Genomic DNA, 23637 nt, shown 5'->3' with positions numbered 1-23637 from the left:
TTTGTTGAGTATCAAGCCTTAATCATGTAAATAAGTGTTATATTTATTCTTTCTTATATTTTTATTGAGGTTCACTTCTGGTATTCTTATAAACGGAGCTTTATTATTTACATCATAACCTGTTTTTAACCTCCGATCCAAAAAGAGGGGTGTTATAAGTTTGACGTGTGTATCTGTGTATGTGTCTGTGGCATCATAGTTCCTAAACTAATGAACCGATTTTAATTTATTTATTTTCGTTTGAAAGGTGGCTTGATCGAGAGTGTTCTTAGCTGTAATCCAAGAAAATCGGTTCAGCCGTTTGAAAGTTATTAGCTCTTTTCTAGTTACTGTAACCTTCACTTGTCGGGGGTGTTATAAATTTTTAATTTACACTTGTTATAAGACTGTATTATCACTAGTCACCTGTTATAAACTGGCTGATACACTCGACTACGTCCGCCTGGATTTATGTTATTAAAAATCCCCTAGGAACTCTTTGATTTTCTAGGATAAAAAGTGCGGTGTGATTGAAGGACAAAGCAACTAACGAACACACTTTCGCCATTATCCATTTCATAAATGTTCAAAAGGATGGTTTGTCCTTTTATCACGCTACAACGGAGCAATGGTTACACGTAATTTTTGCCATGGGTACAGTGAAAGACGTGGAAAGTGACATTAGCTACTTTTTATCTAGAGCTCCCATTAATTTTATTATATTATCATTTATCAACAAAGATCGTAATATGTATGTTCAGAACTGATGGCCTGTGGGACTATGGGTAAGGATAAACAAAGAAAAACTCATTCAAAAATCAAGATTTGATTTTATTGCTTTTTTCTTATTCGTAATAGATTTGCGCTTGACTAGAAACAATAATTAAGTACCTAAGTTGGTACTTGCGCAATTGAGAAAGTTCATTATTAATTAATAAGTACATAATAATAATCATTAAATAATATTTAAAGGCGTTGACGAATCCAGGCGTTGAAGGAAGACACTCGGGCGAAACCAGCAGGTTGCCCGCGCTCGCAACCGCTGGCGTGGACGAACGATGTTACACCAATCTGGTGAATAAACAATAGCATTAGCAGGTAAAAAACCGGCCAAGTGCGAGTCAGACTCGCGCTGACGGTTCCGTACTCGGGTATTTTTCCAACATTTTGCACGATATATTAAAAACGAATGCATAAAAATAAATAAAAATCTGTTTTAGGATGTACAGGTAAAGCCCTTTCATAATATGATACCCCACTTGGTATAGTTATCTAACTTTGAAAATTTAAACACGTTTTAATTTTTTTTTTTAATGATGTAACCACAAATTCGTGGTTTTCAGATTTATTCCTGTACTGCTATAAGACCTACCTACCCGCCAAATTTCATGATTCTAGGTCAACGGAAAGTACCCTATAGGTTTTTTGACAGACACGACGGACAGACAGACAGACAGACAACAAAGTGATCCTATAAGGGTTCCGATAATGAAGAGAATGTCTGTCGCAGAACCGACAGTGTTCTGGAGTGGAGACTGCGTACCGCCAATCAGGACGATGACCTGAAGAAGGTGGCGGGGAGCGGGTGGATGAGGAAGGCGGAGGACCGTGTTTGGTGGCGCGCTCTTGGAAAGGTCTATATCCAGCAGTGGACGCCGACAGGCTGATGGAATAGAATCGAATGAAGAGAGGGAAGTAGATCCTTTATCCTTACTAATGTTATACAGCGTGTTTCAAATCACATAACGTGACAAAATATGAGCAGTGTGGTTGGCATGTAGTAGTGCCCATAGATTCTTTTGCTATCTCTGGTATTTGTCAAACGGTCAAACGGTTCCTCGAGTTCACAGAAGTTTTTTACAAGTTTATTTCCATGATCAGCTTTTTCTATAGTTGACATTGAAGTTTTAAACAATTTTTATATTTCTCATAATATCTCTCACGGGTATCACGCTCAGTATTTACTGATACATCTACATTCTACATAATATATTATGGGTCTTAACCTCAGTTTGCCGACATTATCTAACACCTTGTAAATGCCAAAATGTATTTGTTTGTTGGTATGTCATTCAATCACACTGCAATGGAGCAACGGAAAGACATGGTCTTTTGATCGTTAAACACCTGGAAAGTCATATAGGCTACTTATTATTCTGAAAAATAAAGTAGTTTCTACGTGTTTTTTGAAAAAACTAAATTTACGCGGATGGAGTGGCGGACATCATTTAAACACTAACCAGTTGTCTGTTGCCACCAGTGCCGACGTCCAGTGGGCCGCCGGAGTCGCCCGAGCACACCCCTCGACCACCAGTCGTGGCGGTGCAGATGACAGACGCGACGACCACTCTGCTACCATACACGTTAGCGCACGCCTGGTTGGTGATGACCTGCATCGTCACGTGCCTTAGAGATTGATTCTGGGTTATTCCTTGATCTAGAAATAACACATTAAATTAAATCTACGTCTAAATCCACCGTCTGTGAGTGTACCACCGGTTCGGAAAGAAAATTCTACTCAGAGAAGCCGGCAAGAAACTCATCAGTTGCTGTTTTTCCAAATCACGAAAAGTTACAATAATGTAACAATACAACTACACCATCTCTCTCGAGGGCAACTGAAAGCTTCAGCCGGTCGCTTCCACGCTAGTTTGTCACTAAGAAATTCACCAATTGTATAATAGCCTCAATTACTGTTTTTGTCGTGCAGGGCACCAGAGGGCGAGGAAGCTCGCCCATGCGATGGGGCGACCAAATTAAGTCTGCTGTGGGCGGTCCCTTGCACGAGTGTACCACTGTCGGCCAGCAGGGAGAAGTGGCGAATGCTCGTGAGGCGCTATAACATCTGCCCTCAAAGACGTCGCTTCGTGATGACCACGACCGCTCTACCAAGAGTATTAGAGAGCTCGACGAAGAAGAAGACGAACTTTTTTGATGTAGAGGCAAATTTTTTTGGAATCATATTATTATGCAAAGCAAAAGCAAATACAAAATTTTGAGAATACTGATTATTTTAATGTAAAAATGTTTGCACTTACTGTCGCCTTGCCGGCCGAACCCAGAGGCCATGGCAGTGTTTCCTGCGAACGTGTTAGTGCCACTGGCGATGTTGATGTTTCTGATGTTGTCTGAAAGTACAAGGAGTGAAGCAAATTACATAACCAAGTAGAACAGGGAAAGGCCGTTGATAAACAAGATAAACGACTACTACCCGCGAACTGCCGATAGATAGCGATGAATATATTAAAATTGATTTTCTGTCGCTCGGTGTATTTTAACACTGTACTAAATAAATATTTATGAACTCAGAATTTTTTCCTCTTTCATATTTTTATACAATAACAAAAAAAAATTTGGATGTAACACCCGTTAGGTCCATTTTTTTCGTATAAAATGTAGCCTCTGTCACCCGGACCATAATAACAACTTGATTGACATCTCATTGATCAAAATCGGTTTAGGCACTACAGTGGAACACAAACAAACCTACATACATACATAGACTGCTAAAATCATACCCCTTTCCATAGTCGGTAAAAAAACAAAATAAAATTACGCTACAATAGATCAAGTGAACCCACATATCCTAGCTGTAAGGCAGATGAAAAGTGAACTCACTGCTATAGCCGACCCAGCCGATGACAATGATAGCGATGTCATTGTTGAGGGTACTCTCAGAATAGCTGGCGTGCAGCTGCACGTTGGTGCTGGCGACGCGGTGGCCGCCGCTGAAGAGGCGCAGCGAGCCCAGCACCACGGTCACCGTGCGGCCCTGGCTGCCGCCGTGCCGCCAGCAGTGCGCCGCCGTCACCAGCCGCGTGTTGCTGAGGAGGGAGGAGCCGCACACTGACTCTCTGCCGTTGGTGAGGCCGACGATGAGACCACCCTACAATATTATGATTCTTTAGAGATTATTATTCAACAAATAAATAAAATTAAATATATTTATTTTCAAAAATTCAGTTTCGTTTGAGCTTGTGGTCTCTAGGAACCTGAATCGTAGCGACCATGTATGACTTCCTAGAAGGTTTTACAGAGGACTAGGACAGTTGCTTTTGAATATTTTATACATGATTATATTTACGGAAATACTAAAAGAAAAAAATATTTTTTAATAAATAACCCAAAACCAAATGATTCGATATTTGGTTTAGGGTCAACGTTTCACACCAAATGTCAAAATTTCAGCTTTGTAACTCATTTCGTCTACGAGCTAGAGACCTGTGAAATGATCTGGACAGACAGACGGACGGACAGACAGACAGACAGCAGAGTGACATTAATAGAGTTCCGTTTACCTTTACCCCTTTACGGGTTTTTATTTAATTTTTAGGGTTCCGTTACCCTTTGGGAACGGAACCCTAAAAATTGTTAAAGTTTAAGAGGGCTCTCTCCGTCACTCGTTTCATACAATCGTAGTTCCAATTTCATTTGAATATTAAGCAACGTAAGTCCATGAAATTTTGCAGACATATTCTAGAAACTAATATCTATGTCTGTGGTTTTCCAGATTTCTGTTAAAATATTCGGTTTCAAAGTTACGCGGTTTTAAAAATTTACATACAAATCTTTGAGCCCCTGTAATTTTAAAACTACATATTTTTAGAAAAATCTAAAACACCACAGACACAGATGTTAGTTTCTAGAATATGTCTGCGAAATTTCATGGACTTTGGTTGCTTAATATTCAAATGAAATTGGAACTACGATTGTATGAAACGAGTGGAAACGAGTGACGGAGAGAGCCCTGTTAAAGGTGTCTGACAGGGGAAATGAAGAATAAGGAACTTACCAAGTGTGGATGCTGTCCAAGATTGGAACCGGATCCGCCGACAATCCTGGCGCCATCGAAGTCCATAGACTGCTCAGCTTGCTTGATGCGCGCTGCTTCTGCAATGCCGAACTCCTCGTGGTAATCCTTCCAGATCCCCGCGTACTCCGCTGAAGCAGCCGCCGCCAACCCAACGAAAACCAATAGCAGTTTCATATTGACAGTTTGCATTACTAAATCCACATCCATTGTTTATATACTAAGTAGTATCTTATCACCTAATCCATCCTAATCATCGATCAACGTCTTACCAATTAATCTAATAAATTTTGGTTTTTACGTCGTGTTATTTTAATTAGTATAGATTTATGACGATTTTATGTAATATGATAAATGATAAGTGCGCTATTATATTAATGAATCGATAAAATTTGTATCAAGGCTCATGCAAGACTTGTTATGCTACAGTTGTCAAATTAATTTCATGTTATACTATATTTCATGATATATTATACTATATTTTAAGTATTATGGTTTGAAAAGAGCAATTGCGGAGTTTCGTACTGGCTTTTCTCAGTAGAAATTCATTTCGAACCGGTGGTAGAGTCAGAGATGCAGTAGCATAAGAACACATTGTGACAAGTTGTCCTACATGAAAATAAGTAAATTTTGATTTTAGAGCTTAAAAAAAAATCTGAGCCAAAGTTAGATCATCGCACTACTTTAGGATTTTTAACCCCCGACCCAAAAAGAGGGGTGTTATAAGTTTGACCTGTGTATCTGTGTATCTGTCTGTGGCATCGTAGCTTCTATATTAATGAACCGATTTTAATTTAGTTTTTTTGTTTGAAAGGTGGCTTGATCGAGAGTTTTCTCAGCTATAATCCACGAAAATCGGTTCAGCCGTTTGAAAGTTATCAGCTCTTTTCTAGGTACTGTAACTTTCACTTGTCGGGAGTGTTATAAATTTTTAATTTACACTAGTAAAGTCAGAAATGAAAAAGTAGAATGTCTTGTATTTATTCAAAAATTCTTAGTTAACATAAAATCCTTAATTTTCCATACATTTATTGTTATCATGATGTTCATAAATATCACCCTTTTGTTGCATAGGGCGTTCCCATTACCCAATGTATAATTAATAATTATCATCTGTCTTGGAAGATGTTGCAACCTGATCGCTGGTGGTAGAACAAGAGGGAGTAGCCATGGATGTGTTTAACTCTGCACTTGGTGGATGATCGTAACGGCCAAGTCTGGCTTCGTAGAGTAAGTTATTTATTCGATTCTGAACGGTTACTTTGGCGTATTCAGTTTTTAGCTGTTTAAGATTTTGCGCTACCATTTCTCCAAATACATCGCATTCATCGCGCTGTAAGATAAAATTTCTTGATTGAAATATCGATTCCAATGTTTGAAGCACATTTTTTGAAGCATGGTTTTCTTGATTTTTTTGTATTACTCTTGGTAGTTTTAACACAGCTTGCTGGGGTTTGTCTGTGTTTGGTAAAACTAATGGTTTTTCATCTTCTGTTTTAACATCCATGTCAACCTCACATAACATAGCCGGCACCTCCGCTTCTTCTGTATGAAGAGCTTCACAGATTGGGCCATGGATATCTGATAAGGTTTCTGGATCGCCTGAATCACTGTTCTGAAAATAATACAAAAGTGTATGTATTATTTTGTTTTATTTCAATGATCCGCATCATTCTCCAAGCTTGGGTAAAGAATGGATAGGACGTCATCAAGTAATTAATATGATTTTCATGTCATAATGACTTTAATCTAAAACTAAATTAGATAAGATCAATTAACCATTTTTTTCAAACCCACATTGTATAGCGACCTACGACTTGGCAATGACTTCGAGTGACCTATTTACGGAACGTTCGTTGACGTCTAGTGTCAGTCAGATATTTTATTAGCAATATATTGTGAATTTTTAAAAATACTCGATTTTTAAAAAACATTCGTAGTTTTTATATGGTATCTTATCAGTAATCATCAGTTCTGGTTACACCCTGTATAGACAGAAATTGCAAAATTTCAGCTGTCAAGGTCCAAAGGCTTAGGCTGAGTGTTGATGAGTCAGTCAGTGAGTCAGTCAGGCTTTTTCTTTTATTGTATAAGGAAATAGGTCGAAAAGAATGTGTCCTCACCTGGTATACCCAGGGTTCACTTGTTCCCCGTTGACTTCCGTCGTGCATGAAGCTCATGGCGTGATAACCAAACCATTTCGCTATAAAATTACCGCCAACCCCAGACTTTTTGAACTTCTTATAGTACCTCCTTTCCCTTTGATACTGCGAGATTATATTCTTAATTTTCCTGTCAATTTCCGTCGTGTTCGTCTGAAAAATTGCCGCCATTTCCTTGTAAGCGTTATGCTTTTTAATTTTACTTTTGTAGTAGATGTTGCGTTTGTCCCATAGGTTTGGGTATTTTTTGAAATATTCTATGAGGGATAACACCTCTTCGCAGGTCCAACTGCGTTTCTCTTCCATCGCTTTTGGGGTTCCGTACCCAAATGGTAAGAAAACTTTTGTACGTATCCTTTACAGCTGTTTATTTCTCGTTTGGTTCAATCACGCTTTATAGAAAGCAATGATGCCTCAAATTAGAACTCGCTTGCTTCAATAGTATCTCTTTACTCTTGAGTTAAGACTCATTATAGTACAGATGCAAAAAGGGTGTTTTGAAAAACGCGCAGATAAAAGTTTCGTTAGAGTCGGCGTCTCGGTTCTTTGATAACGTGCTCCGACAGTGGAGTTTATCACGCGACTGCGGACAGTTTCAAAACAAAATGGCGACCGAGGCCGCTCGCTCCCAGTTCCTAAACTTGCCGGTCGATACTGGTTCGTGTTCTGTTTTTACCAGACATCGCTACAGCTGCTGATTACTTGATACTGGTACTATTACTCAGTAACAGCACTGAATGATAGCCACCGAACTCAATTGACATTTATTTTTAACTGGCTGACGCCCGCGACTTCGTCCGCGTGGATTTAGGTTTTTAAAATCCCGTAGGAACACTTTGATTTTCCGAGATTAAAAGTAGCCTATGTGTTAATCCAAGGTATAATCTACCTCCCTTCCGAATTTCAGCCAAATCCGTTTTGTAGCTTTAGCGTGAAAGAGTAACAAATATACAAACATGCACACATACGCACAAACTTTAGCCTTTACAATATTAGTATGCTTCGTTAAAGGTTAACTGTGAAAAATTATTTTAAAATCACTCAGTGAAGCAGCAATGTAGTAGCAACCGTCGAATGAGCTCGATGGCTATCATTCAGTGATAGACACTGAATCGCGAATCACCCCGTAGGACATTATAGTATGGACGCTTATGCCCGCGACTTCGTCCGCGTGGACTACAAAATTATTTAGAAGCCCTATTTTACCCACGTAGCGGTTGAATTTTCGAAAATTCTTTCTTAGCAGATGACATCATATACGCGCGACTCGTCCAGTAGTTTGAGCTGTGCGTTGATAAAATCAGTCAGTTAGTCAGATTTTCGTCTCATGTATAAGTATGATAAATGTGGCGTTCTAGAAAAAATCGCAGACACTAAATGCGTGAGCCGATTTTAGTGATTCTTGCACCAATAGACTTGGGTAGTTATATGCTAGTGGGTGCAAAATTACCTTGTAATCAAGGTCATTTTAAACTTGAATTTGTTGATATACCAACTTAAGTATTATGACAATGCCAGTAATCATAAGAATTAAGATAACAATACTTATTATTAATTGTATGTTAATCAGTTCGATTTTGTTGAAGGATGTTTTAAAACAACAGTCAGATTAAAAGTAATCCACCGAAGCTGATTACCTTTAATCAGACTGTTAAAAAGATAAAGATTGTTATTCAGATACAGGTTAGCCCTCGACTACAATCTCACCTGGTGGTAAGTGTGATGCAGTCTAAGATGGAAACGGGCTAACCTGGAAGGGGTATGCCAGTTTTCATTCAACCCATATCCCTTTGGTTTCTACACGGAATCGTACCGGAACGCTAAATCGCTCGGCGGCAGGGCTTTACCGGTAGGGTGGTAACTAGCCTCGGCCGAAGCCTCCCACCAGACGAAGTGTAGACTGACAAAAGATAGTTTTATTTGCTCGAATAACGGTACAAACAAGTGTAAATTAAAAATTTATAACACCCCCGACGATCCAAAGTATTTGAGTTTTCCAAAACATCATTTTCAAATAAATAATTATGTATTTAGCCAATGTCCATCTTGACAGCTTGACATTTGTTTATTGACATAATATTATGAACCTAACGGTTATCTAACCTTCTTTTCTACAAGAAAACTAGAAATGAGCTGATAACTCTTAAACGGCTGAACCAATTTTTTTAGATTATAGCTAAGAACACTCTCGATCAAGCCACCTTTCAAACAAAAAAAACTAAATTAAAATCGGTTCATTCGTTTAGGCGCTACGATGCCACAGACAGATACACAGATACACAGATACACAGACACACAGATACACACGTCAAACTTATAACACCCCTCTTTTTGGGTCGGGGGTTAAAAAGATTTTATTCGCATTTTTATCAGTGACAATAAGTTAGCATCTGCAGCCCAAGCAGAATCAGTGTGACAACGCTTTCTCACGAGATCTTTAGAGCTCGCGGCTTTTCAGACAAAGCGTAGTAGAGATAATATTATGTTGAACTTGCACTGATTGTACTCAGACCACTAAACGAGGATGATGATGATGATGCAAACCACCTGTCGATATAGAAACACTCTGTCGTCACAGGCTGTATGACGTCAGAATAAGTTAATCTAGCGGAATTTACTCGGACGTCTATGTTCTAGTGTAATAAACTTTATTTTGTTGCAGTAAAAACAAAAGAGGGGTTACTTATTTATGCAAATGCGGAAAAAAGCTTTCTTCCAAACAATATCAACTTCCCCATGCTTTAGAAACGCGATGCCATAAAATCGAAAGAGATCGTAAAGATAGCTGCCAAAATCCGCTCTTTGCACGGCCCTGACTTCATAAACCGGAATGCCAAATTTCCCCACATGAGCAAAATACTAGGACTTCATGAATTTCATCAAGCACCCCTCCCTTTCGCACTCACACGTCGGCTGTCTCCCTCCCACTCAATCTCCATTATGACGATAAAGTGACATTGAGCGTAAGATTGGTGGCAAAGTATACCCTTGTTTTAAACTGTTGACAAAACTCTTGCCAAGCGAAATTCAACCCTAACTTTGAAGCGCTAAGATTAAGTCATAATTTACAGAAATGTAAAAACGTAAGTTGGTGGGGTATCAAGGAAGTGTTTCGTTGGGAGAGCGAGCCGCTATCTTCGAGGGCTGCTACACGGAATATTTGCGCACGAGGGCTGTATCTACCCTATTATCGTTATCTGTTGGCAGACTCCGTGTTGTGTCGAGGTAAATTGTCAAAGCTCTACTTTGCAAAAAATTGGTGTAAAAATGCAAATCTGTCAAAGGTTTCAACGAAGGGTCTGCTTATTCTAACCTTTTTGGTACCATTTTTTACATGAAGCGTCGAAATGGCGCCCGCAAGTGGTTGAACCAAGTAAATAAGAAGATTATGCAAAAATTGGCGGTCAACAATGAGGTCTGCCGAGTGACAGAAGTGAAAACTTAAACTGTGAAGTAATAGCGTCGCTTCGTGGTACCGCTTTGCCGATAGAGTGGTAATTAGCCACGGCCGAAACCTCCCAGCAGACTACTTAAGTAGGTACTTAAAACAGATCAGACTTTCAAAATGTGAACTAATAATAATAGGTATCTAAGGAAAAAGTGACTGACTGATTGCTCTATCAACGCACAGCTCTAATTAGTTACTGGATGGATCGGGCTGGGCATGCAGCTAGTTTTTATGACATAAACATCCGCTAAGAAAGAATTTTTGGAAATTCAAACCCTAAAGGGGTAAAAAGGGTTTGAAATTTGTATATTCCATGCGGACGAAGTCCAGCGCATAAGCTAGTAATTGGACAAAACACCATTCATAACCCATAACTCATTTCAGGTTTAATGGCGTTTGAGAAGTAAAAAAAATGTGATAGACAACAAAGCTTTGATGTGTGAACCAAACTCATTGAATGAGTTTGAGTAAAAACAGATTAAGTTTTTTATGAATAAGTACATAAGTGAATAAATAACTACGCCGAGGGGATATTTACACCCGGGATTATATGTAGGTATATTTCATAATAAACAGCGTACTGCGCGTCGCTGCAAACTAGAATTGCGCTGGGGTGACCACGGTGTACTAAGAATAAATACATCCCTAGCGTGCGAAGTCGCGCGAATAAGCTAGGCTCACATGATATCCTCATCACCATGATTATATAAACCGATAGACATCCACTGCTGGACATAGATTTTTTTTTGCGATACCCTTACAGGGTCTCATTTATTTTATTGTGTTTTATTTGTTGCGGAACCGCTATTATTCACGTGTAATGTCATATCTGTAATACATATTGTGAAAAGCAAAATAAAGAATATGAATATAAATACGAATACGATCTCATGTAGGCATTCCCAAACGCCACAGTTTTGCGCCGCACGAATCCAGCGGCTTTCTGCGATTCGTTTGTTATCATCTATCCACCTAGTGAGGGTCATCCAACACTTTCCAGTGAGTGGTTACTTGGGACCCCTACGTCTATCGGTTTTTCGAACTAAGTGCCCGTTGCCACTTCAGCTCCGCAACCCGTTGAGCTATGTCGGTTACTCTGGTTCTCCTACGGATCTGCTCATTTCTGATTTAATCAGCAAATAAATAAATTGATATGTAGAGATATTCCGAGCATGTTTATAGTTAGCGACCATGTTACAGTTCCATATGTCATTAGTGTACTGTCAAACTGTCAACGAACTGTTTGAAGACTTTGGTCTTCAAATATCCTACAAATAGCAAATTCATGGGGTCCCCACTCACCCTCCCAACCTCCCACTGAGCGCATATTCAATTTGACACAACATCAAATTCGAAATCAGCTGGTCATAAATCCCCGCCCGCCCAAAGCGCATCGATCAAAAACGCGTTACCGACACATTTGCCGAGGCAATGTGCCGTGAACTTAAATAAGCGAAGCGAATGACAAAACTTTAGGAAATAGAATGAGGAACATTACCTACTCATTTGGAATATTTTTTAGCTAAAAAAGAGTTGTATTTTTAGAAGAGGGTGTTGCCTAGTTGCTACCCAAAGAACAATAGAGTGAGGGAATAGAAAATGGCTGCGTTTCGAAGTTTATGTCAACATGCAGGCCAGAACATATTATGCAATGACTACCAGAGGTGAAAGGGTCGGTGGTGAGTGGTGACGGCAGTAGCGAAGAGATGACGATGCTGCTATGAGCGATGTTGACTACGGAACTTGAAACCCAGTTCCAACTGGGTTCAAACTTCTAAAGTACTAATGTTTTTTTCGCCTTTTTACTTTACAATACAATACACATTTGTGAACAATATAAGCGCATGTCTTACACAACCAGTAACCCGGATTGACAAAAGTCCACCTCATCTCTGATATATCGCTTCGTTCAGGCAATACTAATAATTTTTAACTCTTTTGCAACCTCTCGGAAATCTTATTTTGACTAGATATAAAATATCGTCTTTAATACCGTCCCAGCCCAGCGAAGTAAATTAAAGCTCGTATTAATATTACAGGCGATAAATAATGGCGCGCATTAATATAGTTTTTTGTGGCGGCAACAGCTGTTGTCTAATATCTATTCTCAAGCCACCCCCCACAGCGAGGCGATTCCCAAGACGTCGCTAAGGCTGCCTACAGACACGAGACAAAGTCTTAAAACACTATAATGGTACTGATTTTTCTGGCAACTTTCTAGAGTATTCGCATCCATTTTTTTTTTTTTGCAAATGTACATAATATTGTCATGTCATGAGGTTTTATTAAATTTCAATAACTACATAATTATAAGACACACTTTTCTGCATCAATCATCTAGAAAAAATTCAACGTGCCTTAACTAACATATTAATTGATTGATTTATAATTAAAAACAAGATGACAATATATTAAAAGCATGACTTGGACTTCATTAAATGAAAAATCTTAATCCAGACAGAGAACATTTGTCGTAACATGCACAGTTGTCCTTATGTGACTCGCAGCAAAGATAGAATTTCTTATGGTTTTTGTTCCCGATCAGCTGTTTGCATGGGGGCCCTTATCGCCGCTAGTAGCCCCACATACCTACTGATAAATATGGCGCAGACCAACGGACGACCTGCATAGGGGTAGCAAATTATACCATCTAGGACTTTTATACAATAGAAAATATTAGAATACAAAACTTTCACTCAAATTGCCTTTTATAAAGTTGTTACTAGCGAGTAGCGACCCGCCCGCGTTCTCAGGGTGGCTTATTACGTTTCATAGGGATCTCTAATTTTTGAAAATAAAATATAGCCTCAGGAATAGTGTAGCTTTTTACTAGTGAAAGAATTTTCAAAATCGGTTCTGTAGTTCAAACTTTACCGCTTTATAACATTACAATAGATGTACCTACTTTCGAACTTTCAAATGACTCTAGTACTGAAATGAAATGAATTTACATATTTATTTCATGAAACACAGCATAGTATTATGTGCCACTAAATGATACGTCAAGACTTTCCACCGAAAAAACTGTGTCTCATCTTATACTGTGGCTAAAAGCCTATTTTTTGGTGGCTTGCAATTCAATTTGTTTTGATACCAGTAGCTTAGAATACAATCTTTACTATCAATCTTAATAGCGTTTTGATCCGATTACTTTTATTAGGAAATCCAAGTTTTACGACGCGATTAGGGGCCCGCGGCGTGTCCTCGGCCGATCAAATAAACATACGGAACACCCAGCGAGGTTTACGAGTGCAGGTTCGCTGATTGAAACCGTTTTACGACCTCCGCGTTAGGGCCCGCTCAGATACACCGGCACAGAAAGCATCGGAGACGCTGTCTATCCCTCCGTAAAAGTATGCCCGTCTGTCCGTCCATCTAGGTTCGTCCATCTATCCGTCCGTCTGTTCGTTCGTCTGACTGTCAGCGAGCTGTATCTCATGAACCATACATTTTTATTGTTTGTTGTTTAAGGGCAATGTAATATTGCCCCTAAACAACAAACAATAAAAAAATGGCTGTCGTGTGGTAGTTACCTACTAGGTAGCTAAGCTATTCGTTGCTCTACTATCAAAAAGGCACCGGTCTATATGAACGGACCTCTACGCTGCTATTTCCCTCTTTGATCTTACACAAATAAATCTCTACATTTTTCCATGTAACTAACATTGTGAGTAGCATGGTGTGAAAGTTTTATCGATTTAGACGACCCAGTATGAAATGTATCTAACAATCGATTTTTGAGATCAAATCACAACTCAGCTTAGGCACTACAAGGCCAAGCAGTCCTAGCAGCGAAGTTTAACATAAAGCTGTAAGATCAACCCATCGCCGGCCCACTACTGAGTACAGGTCTCATCTTAGAATGAAAAGGGTTTAGGTCTTAGGATTTGAACTTTAGGTCATAGTCTGCCACGTTAGCTAAGGTGCAGATTGACAGACTTCATACATTACAGGGAGCATTATGAAGGGCATGCAGGTTTCCTCGCGATATTTTCCTTCGCTGTTAAAGCAAGTGACAGCTATTGCTTAAAACACACTTATCAACTCCGAAAAGTTAGAGGTGCGCGCCCGGAATCGAACTCCCGACCTTCCTTTGGGCTGACGTCTCAATCACTAGACAGGTTACGTCTTTACTCATGTGTTACAGCTACCATAATCCATACTAATATTATATCCATACTAATACTATAAATGCGAAAGTGTGTCTGTCTGTAAGGTTAGCTTAGCTTATATCCCGGAGACAGACAAACGCTATTTTTTATCCCGGAAAATTAAAGAGTTCCCACGGGATTCCCAAAAACCCATCCGCTTAACCTATTTGTATGAGGTACCGAGGAACTTGCGTCCCTGTAATTGACATAGGCAACTTTATATCCCGGAAAATCAAACAGTTCTCACGGGATCATTAAAAACCTAAATCCACGCGGACGAAGTCGCGGGCATCCTCTAGTATTTAAATAAACCTAGTAAATGAATGAAGTGTGTCATATATAAAACAACTTACAATAAAATCGCTTTACGAGTATGTAAGAAAGTTTTTCTATAAATAGTTAAACTAAATCCGATATCTCAAAAGCTCAAAAGGATGTTGCCAGGGAATTGAATCCACGCCCCTCGGACGCGCGGCGGACCGCAAGCGAGCAAAAAACTACGCGTGGCTGCTCCCAGCACAATCCACTTTGTGCCCTTGGGTTCCGTTGGATTTCCTCGAATACCCTCCCGTTTTCATTTCATCTGGTTTGCTATTTATGTTTGAATAGTTAAAGAGTAAATAATGTTAATTTAGGTTTTTAAAATCCCGTAGGCAAGAAACTATGCGGTTGCTCTTTACAGAGATTTGATTTACGAAGTCGAATTGATAGATAAATAAAGAATCAAGAATCACTACCCATATTATCATTACTACCCATATTATATCACTACCCGTATTATAAATGCGAGAGTGTGTGTTTCCCTTACTGGTGTGTTGGTTTGTCCTTCCATCACGCCGCCACGGAGCAACGGATCGGCGTGATTTTTCGCGTGGGGACACAGGGCATTTTTTATATCCCGGAAAATCAAAAACTTCCCACGGGATTCTTAAAGACCCATCTGTTTAACCGATTTATATGAAATTTGGCACAGAGAAATTTCCCGGAAATTGTGATGGACAAATTTTCATCCCAGGAAATTAAAGCCTGGATTTAAAAAAAACCTAAATCCATGCGGACGAAGTCGCGGCCATCATCGAGTGGTTGATAAAGAATTTCCTGCGGACCTCTATTACTGCAATTGAAAAGTTTTTTGCGGGAAGCGAACCTGTCACCCTGCACACAGAGGGTTATTATTATCATCACCAGAGCATCGCTCACCCCACCTTACACTTCTCTCCTATGAGTATAGTTTGATTGTATAGAAATGTCCAATTAATAGGACGACGTCAAATAAATTACGTTAAGTATGTAAATATACTATGTAGGTAAGAGAGCGATGAGGAGCAGGAAAAGTTATTTGTACCGATTGTCCAGTCCGATCCGTGCGTTGATAAGTTTGTTGTAGGCTCTTCTCAGACCTGGGCGAGTTTGGAACCCTTGTAGCTTTAGTTTTAAGTTAACATAATTAATTGACACCACTACATCGTTTGATAATCAGAAAGTGTATAATAGTGTCCAATTTGAACAATGACTTTGACTAAAAGATTTTAATCTTACAATAATCTAAAAATTCTGACCATCAAAAGGAGTACTATTTTGAAGAAATGATTTGAATTTTTTTGAGATAGCGCTTATAATATAATTGGCAGTTTCTATACAGTCGGACTGTACGAACAAAATCTATTGTGTTTGGTCGTCAGTGCGTGTCATTATACGCTTCGGTTTTTTGTAAATTTGGGTTTGCTTTTTGAAAGCTACTCGTGTGTGCGAGGTAGGTACTAGGTACCTACATTATTATACTTATTGAATTTTTTTCGGTTCGTTACGCCTACGTTTTCATGTGTTTTCATTTAAATCAATGCTAAAGGGTTATTGTAATTAAGTATAAACATTTAATTAGAATGGTCTTATTTTTTTTACTTGAGAAAAAGTGCATTACAGTTGCTACAATTCAAAACAAGTGTAAATTAAAAATTTATAACACCCCCGACAAGTGAAGGTTACAGTAACTAGAAAAGAGCTTTCAAAGACCTCACACACCTTTGAGAACATTATGGAGAACTCTCAGGCATGGTGGGTTTCCTCACGATGTTTTCCTTCACCGTTAAAGCAAGTGTTTACTTAATTGCTTAAACTCTAAAACATTAAGGTGCGTGCCCGGGATCGAACCCCAAACCTCCTACTAACAAGCCAACGTGTTAAAAAGAAGCACTCAAAAAGCCTACCTACTGTAAATGCCGGAAAGTTCCAGAAACTATCACGTCCCTAAGGACAGATTTGAACCTACGGTCTTCCTATCGTCTATGCGTGCGCTGCCGTGATATCAGGGCTCCCTTTGTTAATTGTGTTGTCTAGTATCAAAATCCGTCAGATCCAAAAAAGTAAATTTTGCAATAAATGGCTTTTTTTCTGTAATAAAGTTACAAATACTATATCATTTTAAATAATTTAAAGTAAAATTACTTTTGATATTTCTGGGAGTTATCAAGTTAAATTGTTTTTAGATTTTAAATTATACAACTAACAAAAGATAAAAAAAATGGATGTAGCGGTTATTGATACTGAGTTATGGATCTGGCGGAGTTTGTTATTCAGCTCAATGGATGTAGCGGATTTTGACATTTACTTTCTTATTATACAGGATGTTATAAAGAGTAACTTGAAATTAAAATAAAAACTTTGAGGATTTATAAATAAAAGTTTTTTCGTATTGAGAAATTTAATGTAAAGAAATTAGTTAAATAAAGTTTTCACTTTCTTCTAGTGCAACACACTGAAGGTACTCATGTTCTTCAAATTGGTCATTAGTTTCTTCTACTTCTTTATAATATTTTAAACTGGCAATAGTTCTCCAATCTTCACCGAAATGCTTCTTCAAAAGGTTTGCTACATCAAGTATTTTTTTAAAGTTCACTTTGTTTCCTCTTCGCAAAATTGCAGGTGCCAAATCAGTGACATGCTTTCCCCTTTTCGTGACATATTTTGGTTGCCCAATTTCATTCCGATAGTTTTCTTCACCTTGCACACTAACGTTCTGTCGACCACGGCGCAGTATAAAACGCTTTGATGGGTTGAACCTGAAATGCCAGTTTCCTGGAGTTTTAAGTGTTGTAGTGACTTCTTTTTTCCAATCACGCACTTCCACGTTGCCATCGCCTAAATGAAAACAAGTCGCATGTTCCTTGAATAAATTCACATAAATTTGTGGATCGCATATAATCGATTTTTTCTTTGTCTCCCTTTCTATCTTTGCAAATATGCGGTCCGGTGGTAAGAACGAGTGTCCTACCATAGGAAATATAATTTCAAGTTGTTTCACATGTGATGGTGCATTAGAAAATAACCAACTTGAACACATTCCCAAAAGAATTGTGTTCTTATTCTGGCCTCCACAACCGTCAGCAAATAATCTTATTTTAGTTTTATTTTCAGGAATTGCCAGATTGTTCAATGTGTGGAAGACTGCACTTGCAATTTCGTTTGACGATTTTGAGTGTTCGTTTTCACACCAATAGTATGTACGTACATTATCCAAAGCTGATTTGGAAGTGCCGATAACAACTGTGAAATTGTACATATTCAATTGCCTACTGAAGTAAGCCGCTTGGTCAGGTAATTTGGGAAGTGGGTTGTTTTTTTGACAATCAAAAGATAGTGAAATACAATGTTCCGGTTCAACTTTCAATAATTCATAGAAAGCCTTAGCTTTTAAGGTATGTATGCGTTTCTGCGTCATGTATGTTACCTTTTCTTCACTTGTGGGTGCAGTTTCTATTTTTCTAGTCAGCTCAAAACATCGCGAACAGGTATCCTTCAAAGGAGATCCAAATCCAACATTATACTTCTTGTTAAAAATGTCACGAAAAAATGATTGTTTAACTTTAAGCTGTGGTGTCTCTTGAACTTGCTCTTGGTACATTTTCCAGAGCTTTACGATATTAAGTTCTGGTGGTAAATATAGTCTAATAGACGATTTGGCTCTACAGTAATGCGGTTCTGCAGCTTCTAAAGTCTCTATAAATTCCTCTACCCTTCTTCGTTTTTCGGCATATCGTGCCTCTTTACGGTTGCCACCACGATTCTCCTTTGCTACACTCCCTCCATCTTTAAAAGATCTCTGTAAGATTCCTGTGACTCGATCTTTACCCACTTTTAATATTTTAAGAAAGGCAGTTTTACAAACTCTTATTTGTTTATGTGGATTTTTAATCGTAACATAGTATTCTGCGCTTAGATTTTTTGGACCTCTAGATTCATTTTTCAGCCTAATTCTAGAACATTTTGCAATACGGCAATGCTGCAGAATGAAATTATCTTGATCAATTTTACTTCGCAATTCATAGAAATTACGGTGCATTCGAGCAATATCTTGCATCTTTATTGTCGAGCAACGAAAAGTTCTGTTATGTGTATGATTGCACTGAGGAGGTTGCGGAAAGGATTTCGAAGCATATCTGAAAAAAAAAACCTGTATATATTTTAAAGTGTTCACAATTTTATTATGAACTAGCTGATGCCCACGACTTCGTCCGTGTGGATTTAGACATTTGACCCGCTCCGGGTTCGCAAGGATAAGCTTACCTTATGTACCCTGCGCCTTTACCTGTGCTTTTACCTAGTGTCTTTACCAAATGGTTAACAATCTACATTTTACTAAGCTATTACACTGATCGAGAGCGATTTACATGTACCCGTTGAGGATTTCCTCTCTTCGTCTCCAAACTATTCATCAGATCTTCATGAAAATCAATAAACACTTTCATCCCCTTTCCCACGGGGACCTTGCTGAATTTCGGGATAAAAAGTATCCTATGTCCTACCTCGTAGTATGAGCTCAAATTGTGCCAAGTTTCATTTGAATCAATTCAGTAGTTTCCGCGTGAAGCGCGGCCGTGATACAGACAGACAGACAGACAGACAGACAGAAAGACAGACAGACAGACAGACAAAAATGAAAAAAATTGCAGTTTTAGTTTCAGTATCGATCATTGAGTGCCCACCAAAAAAAATTTTTCAAATATCTTCAATGTACAGAATTCGACCCGTTACAGTTTTATTATAAGTACTTATAGATGAAATGAAAATGACACTAATCTAACCATTATAATTTTGCAAATTAATCCGACATGTATTTAACTTGCAACGGGCAAATAATAATTTCATTAGATAGATTCAATCTTTATTTTACACATTTATTCATTAAATGAAATCGGTTGTTATTTTTTATAAAATAAAATAATTTGGTCTAAACATTATAATAAAATAAAAAACCATCACTAAAACGGACACTTTTGTAACAACCTGTATGTAATTTATACCAATTTAAATGAAACTTTGACTCACATTTCTCGACGTTTTCTTTCTCTTTTCCAGTTTTCTTTATTGACGCCTCGCTTCCTTGCCTCATTAGGCGGAACTTTTTCAATTTTTTTCAACAAATCGGCCATTGTTTACCATTTAATTCAATTAAATTGCAGCACGAAACTCACATAACAATGTACGAACGGCCATACTGATGCCAAGGACGCCATGACAGTTGCCCGTCAAAATCCTGCGATTTGATTGGTCTATTTGGATCTAGCGGGGAATGGAACTCAGTGATCAAGGATATGGCGGGTTTTGAAAATAAATACAGATATTGATCTTAATTTGCTAGCGATCTAGCGGAGATTGATACTAATTTAATTTAGGGAAACAAAGTCTTCAAGAAAACGAAACCATAGAGCATTCTAACTTTTTTTTTTATAAAATTGGATCTGGCGGCTTTTGATACTAGACAACACAATTGCCTTCAAAGAATCACTGTTAATACAAAACCATTTCTAAACCATTCATATAAGGTTAAGTTTTCTACACTCACTTATAGTCCTTTTTGTAAAACGAAAAATTCGTTGGAAAATTAACTATATGTTATGGGTGCAAAGCTCGTTTTCCCTTGAAGGTTTTTTTTCGACAGTGAACCAGGCTTTTTTTACCCGTGTTTCGGGACAAAGAATGATTAAAAAACTATTTAAAAATTAATTTCTGCCTGTCGTGTAGTGAAAAATGCTTTACATTATGTGAGTATAATTATTTCCTTTTTAGAAAGAAGTGTGTTAGGTATGTTGGATCATATTATGGATGTGAGTAGAGTCGTAAGGTTTGGCAGTAAGATCGCGTGGATCATTACAAATGGATAGTAAGTTCCAGTTATAAAAAAAACTGAGTAAAAATACCAACTTACATTTAGGTGTACAGCTTACAAGAGTGATTTTCCATTGATTTACCTATAGGATTATTTTAGATTAGGCTAAATCTTCTCTAATTGAGTCAAGTAGGTTGGTACTAGTACGTACCAATAGTCTGTGCTATTTACATAGCAAATGAAACTCTATTGAATATTGATAAATAATTAATTAAATAATTAACCAATTAAATGGACGATTTACCAACATGAGGCCATAGTTATTACTTATTAGTTATTACAAACTTAATTCATAATTATTTATTTGATATTTCTATGTGCGCGGGTTACATACAACTAGCTGTTAAGTTTTTCGCATAAGCTCCGATCAATAACAACATCTTATCCCAACTAAAATCAACTTTATGATATTACTAGTAAGGTTCAATTTACTTGACCCTATAATCCTTGCTTTCGTTTGGTTGTTACTAAACTTCCCTATATATTAAAATGAGCCTAGCTACTATAAGTTTAAAGTTGATTTTGTATTGTGGCAAAAGCTCTACTTTCGTACAGTTTCAAACTAGTCAAATGTAGGTAAAGGAAATTGAATTTTATGTTCTATATAATAAGGTGTAGTTTGGTTTGTATGAGAGTTTTTGCTTTCGTTCGTTGTTACCAGGCGAGTCGGAGGCAAGCTCAGGGAGTATCAACCTTTTTTTGGGACGACCCTGTTCCAACTTTCACCTTTATTTTAGCTGAGCTTCTGTTTCTAGGCGACTTCGAATAATATCCATTTTTAGGTTTAAATACCCAATTTAATTTTATTTAAGATATTTTTAGTTTTATTTCTAGGTTGTTTATTATGATTAGTTTTTATTTCTCTAGTATTTCTAGACTGTGTTCGTAATTTTTAATGCTTATCTACATTTCCTCATCTGTGCTACCTACTTATACAAAAAATATTTATTTATACTGACTACAGTGTTTGTACATATTTATTCTATCAGATATTATGCGATTTGATCTGGGAGCCCACCGCATTATTATCCCAAGAAAACCTCTACTGTTACTTGATTTATCATTTTTGTTTTTTTTTCCTGTAAGCATTTTGTACCGCGTAGTTTTACCTACTTGTTTGACCACGAGTACATGGTGGTCCGTGGTATACCGTAGACTCACAAGGGAGACCATGAGTTCATGGTGGTATACCGTAGAGTGTAGACCCATCGGTGGAACAAAGTGGTGCGGTGGGGCCACGGCCCCATCATCTAAATTGGCATTTCTTCTTCAGAATTAAAAACGTAAAGTTTTAAAAGATATGTAAATTCACTTATTTGTGCGTGTATTATACATATAATTCTAGGGTTATTATTTATCCAATATACTTATATAAAAAAGTTTTAGTACCGAGTAGGCGTACCAAGGTAGATTAATGCAATGTAACGAACGGAATAAACCGAAAATAATAATACTGAGATTGTTAAAATAGACAGAACTATGTACCTAGTAACAAAATTAAATAGACGTACAAAACTACAAAATGCAATTGTATTTAATATGTTCAATTTTAATGTTCATAATAAATTTCACTTGCAATAAATTAGGTAAGAACTCTAATAGGGAACTTATCATTTAAAAGTCTAGTGTCGACAAGTTATTGCCTAATAAAAAGCCTCTTACGGCCGTAAAACTCAAAATTACAGCTTTACTGTGTGTGATATAGATAGGTAGGTACTTAACTATTAACTACTTACCTATTACGCACCTACTAGAAGGTGCTATGATAGTTTTCTTTGTATCATCAGCAGTATGAGAAGGGTTGAGCTATAGTCCACCGCGCTGGCCAAGTGTGGATTAGCAAACTTCACACACCTTGAAAACATTATGGAGACTTCTCCAGCATACAGAAGTTGTTGGGTAGGTACCTATATGTATTTAAATTAAAAGGTGCGTGCCCACTGCCCAGAATCGAACCTCCGATCACCCGATTAGAAAGCGGGCATCCTAACCACTAGACTATCACGGCTTTGAAAATATTAAAATACCAACTAAATAATACATCTCTACTTAGTATACTTACTACTTAATATTTTCACTCCTTTCATTCAAAGTAAGTACCTAATGCCTTAATCGGAGTAGGTAGGTATTCATAGTATTAGTCACATAAGCGAAACAACAATAAACAGCCCTTTTTTAACAAAAATATAAGTATAACTAATAAGTGTAACTCATGTGTAAATGTAATTAATTTTAATCAATTGCCAGCGACACAATTGTATCACATAATCTATGGACATAAAAAATAATAAATGCTAAAAGGTTGCCAACGAGAGACCGATGCCATAAATGCACTCTCTAACGCAACGGGGCTATAACCTTACCCAACTGGGGCTTGTATTAACCGCCTTTTACATCAACAGATTAAAATAAACCTTAACTTGAATGCGATAAAGGCGACGGATGTGTCATTTTCTTTGTGAAGGTCGCAGTCGCTTACGTCGTTTGTTCACTGGCGGAGGACTTAACCGCGCCTGCGCGTGTGTGCGTGTATGCGCGTGTCCGTGAACAGTTATCTGCGCCTGTGTGCGCACGTACATCACCTCGGTCACGTAGGCTCGGCTAACTGGTGTTGCTAACGAGTTTTTGAGACGTTTACAAACGTTTGTTCGGATTCTTTGTTCTGGATTAGCATGATTCATGGATTAAAGTAGCTTTATTCTTTTCAGGTCTATGACAACTTCGGCTCAGATAATGTTCATGACCCAGTTAGTAGAGTTGGAGATTTGGTTTAAGTACCTAGTATTGTTATCCTGGTATTTTATGAAAACTTATTATTTTTAATTTTAAACAAATGAATATAGGTGCATGGCATTCCATTTTCTCCGTATGAGTTTTATTTACTCTGTTTTCCTGAAAGAATGGGTCTTTTAAGACTCTTA

General features: G+C 37.8%; 3 protein-coding genes across 4 annotated transcripts; all 3 read right to left on the bottom strand.

The window, feature by feature from the left end:
* Positions 1 to 846: 846 nt before the first annotated feature.
* LOC123873975 (collagenase-like) lies at positions 847 to 5025 on the bottom strand. Its single transcript, XM_045919097.1, has 5 exons — positions 4772 to 5025; positions 3598 to 3865; positions 3018 to 3107; positions 2220 to 2416; positions 847 to 1050 (listed from the first exon to the last, which is right to left on the bottom strand). Exons 1-5 carry the CDS (start codon positions 4997 to 4999, stop codon positions 946 to 948), a joined length of 888 nt encoding a protein of 295 aa, XP_045775053.1. The 5' UTR covers positions 5000 to 5025; the 3' UTR covers positions 847 to 945.
* Positions 5026 to 5873: 848 nt separating this feature from the next.
* LOC123873973 lies at positions 5874 to 7338 on the bottom strand. Its single transcript, XM_045919094.1, has 2 exons — positions 6913 to 7338; positions 5874 to 6404 (listed from the first exon to the last, which is right to left on the bottom strand). Exons 1-2 carry the CDS (start codon positions 7255 to 7257, stop codon positions 5889 to 5891), a joined length of 861 nt encoding a protein of 286 aa, XP_045775050.1. The 5' UTR covers positions 7258 to 7338; the 3' UTR covers positions 5874 to 5888.
* A 9910-nt stretch (positions 7339 to 17248) lies between these two features.
* Positions 17249 to 20313, bottom strand: LOC123873970. 2 transcript variants are annotated; one of them, XM_045919092.1, is made up of 3 exons: positions 19876 to 20313; positions 18073 to 18986; positions 17784 to 17905 (listed from the first exon to the last, which is right to left on the bottom strand). In XM_045919092.1, exons 1-3 carry the CDS (start codon positions 19977 to 19979, stop codon positions 17865 to 17867), a joined length of 1059 nt encoding a protein of 352 aa, XP_045775048.1. In that variant the 5' UTR covers positions 19980 to 20313; the 3' UTR covers positions 17784 to 17864. The 2 variants fall into 2 exon arrangements, with proteins under 2 accessions (XP_045775047.1, XP_045775048.1); XM_045919091.1 differs by having other exon boundaries at positions 17249 to 18986.
* Between the last annotated feature and the right edge of the window lie 3324 nt (positions 20314 to 23637).

This window comes from Maniola jurtina, chromosome 17 (genome assembly GCF_905333055.1).
Source record: "Maniola jurtina chromosome 17, ilManJurt1.1, whole genome shotgun sequence".
NCBI classification, from domain to species: Eukaryota; Metazoa; Arthropoda; class Insecta; order Lepidoptera; family Nymphalidae; genus Maniola; species Maniola jurtina.
Note: the sequence above shows the minus strand (reverse complement) of the source record. Positions and strands in the feature narration are given on the sequence as shown.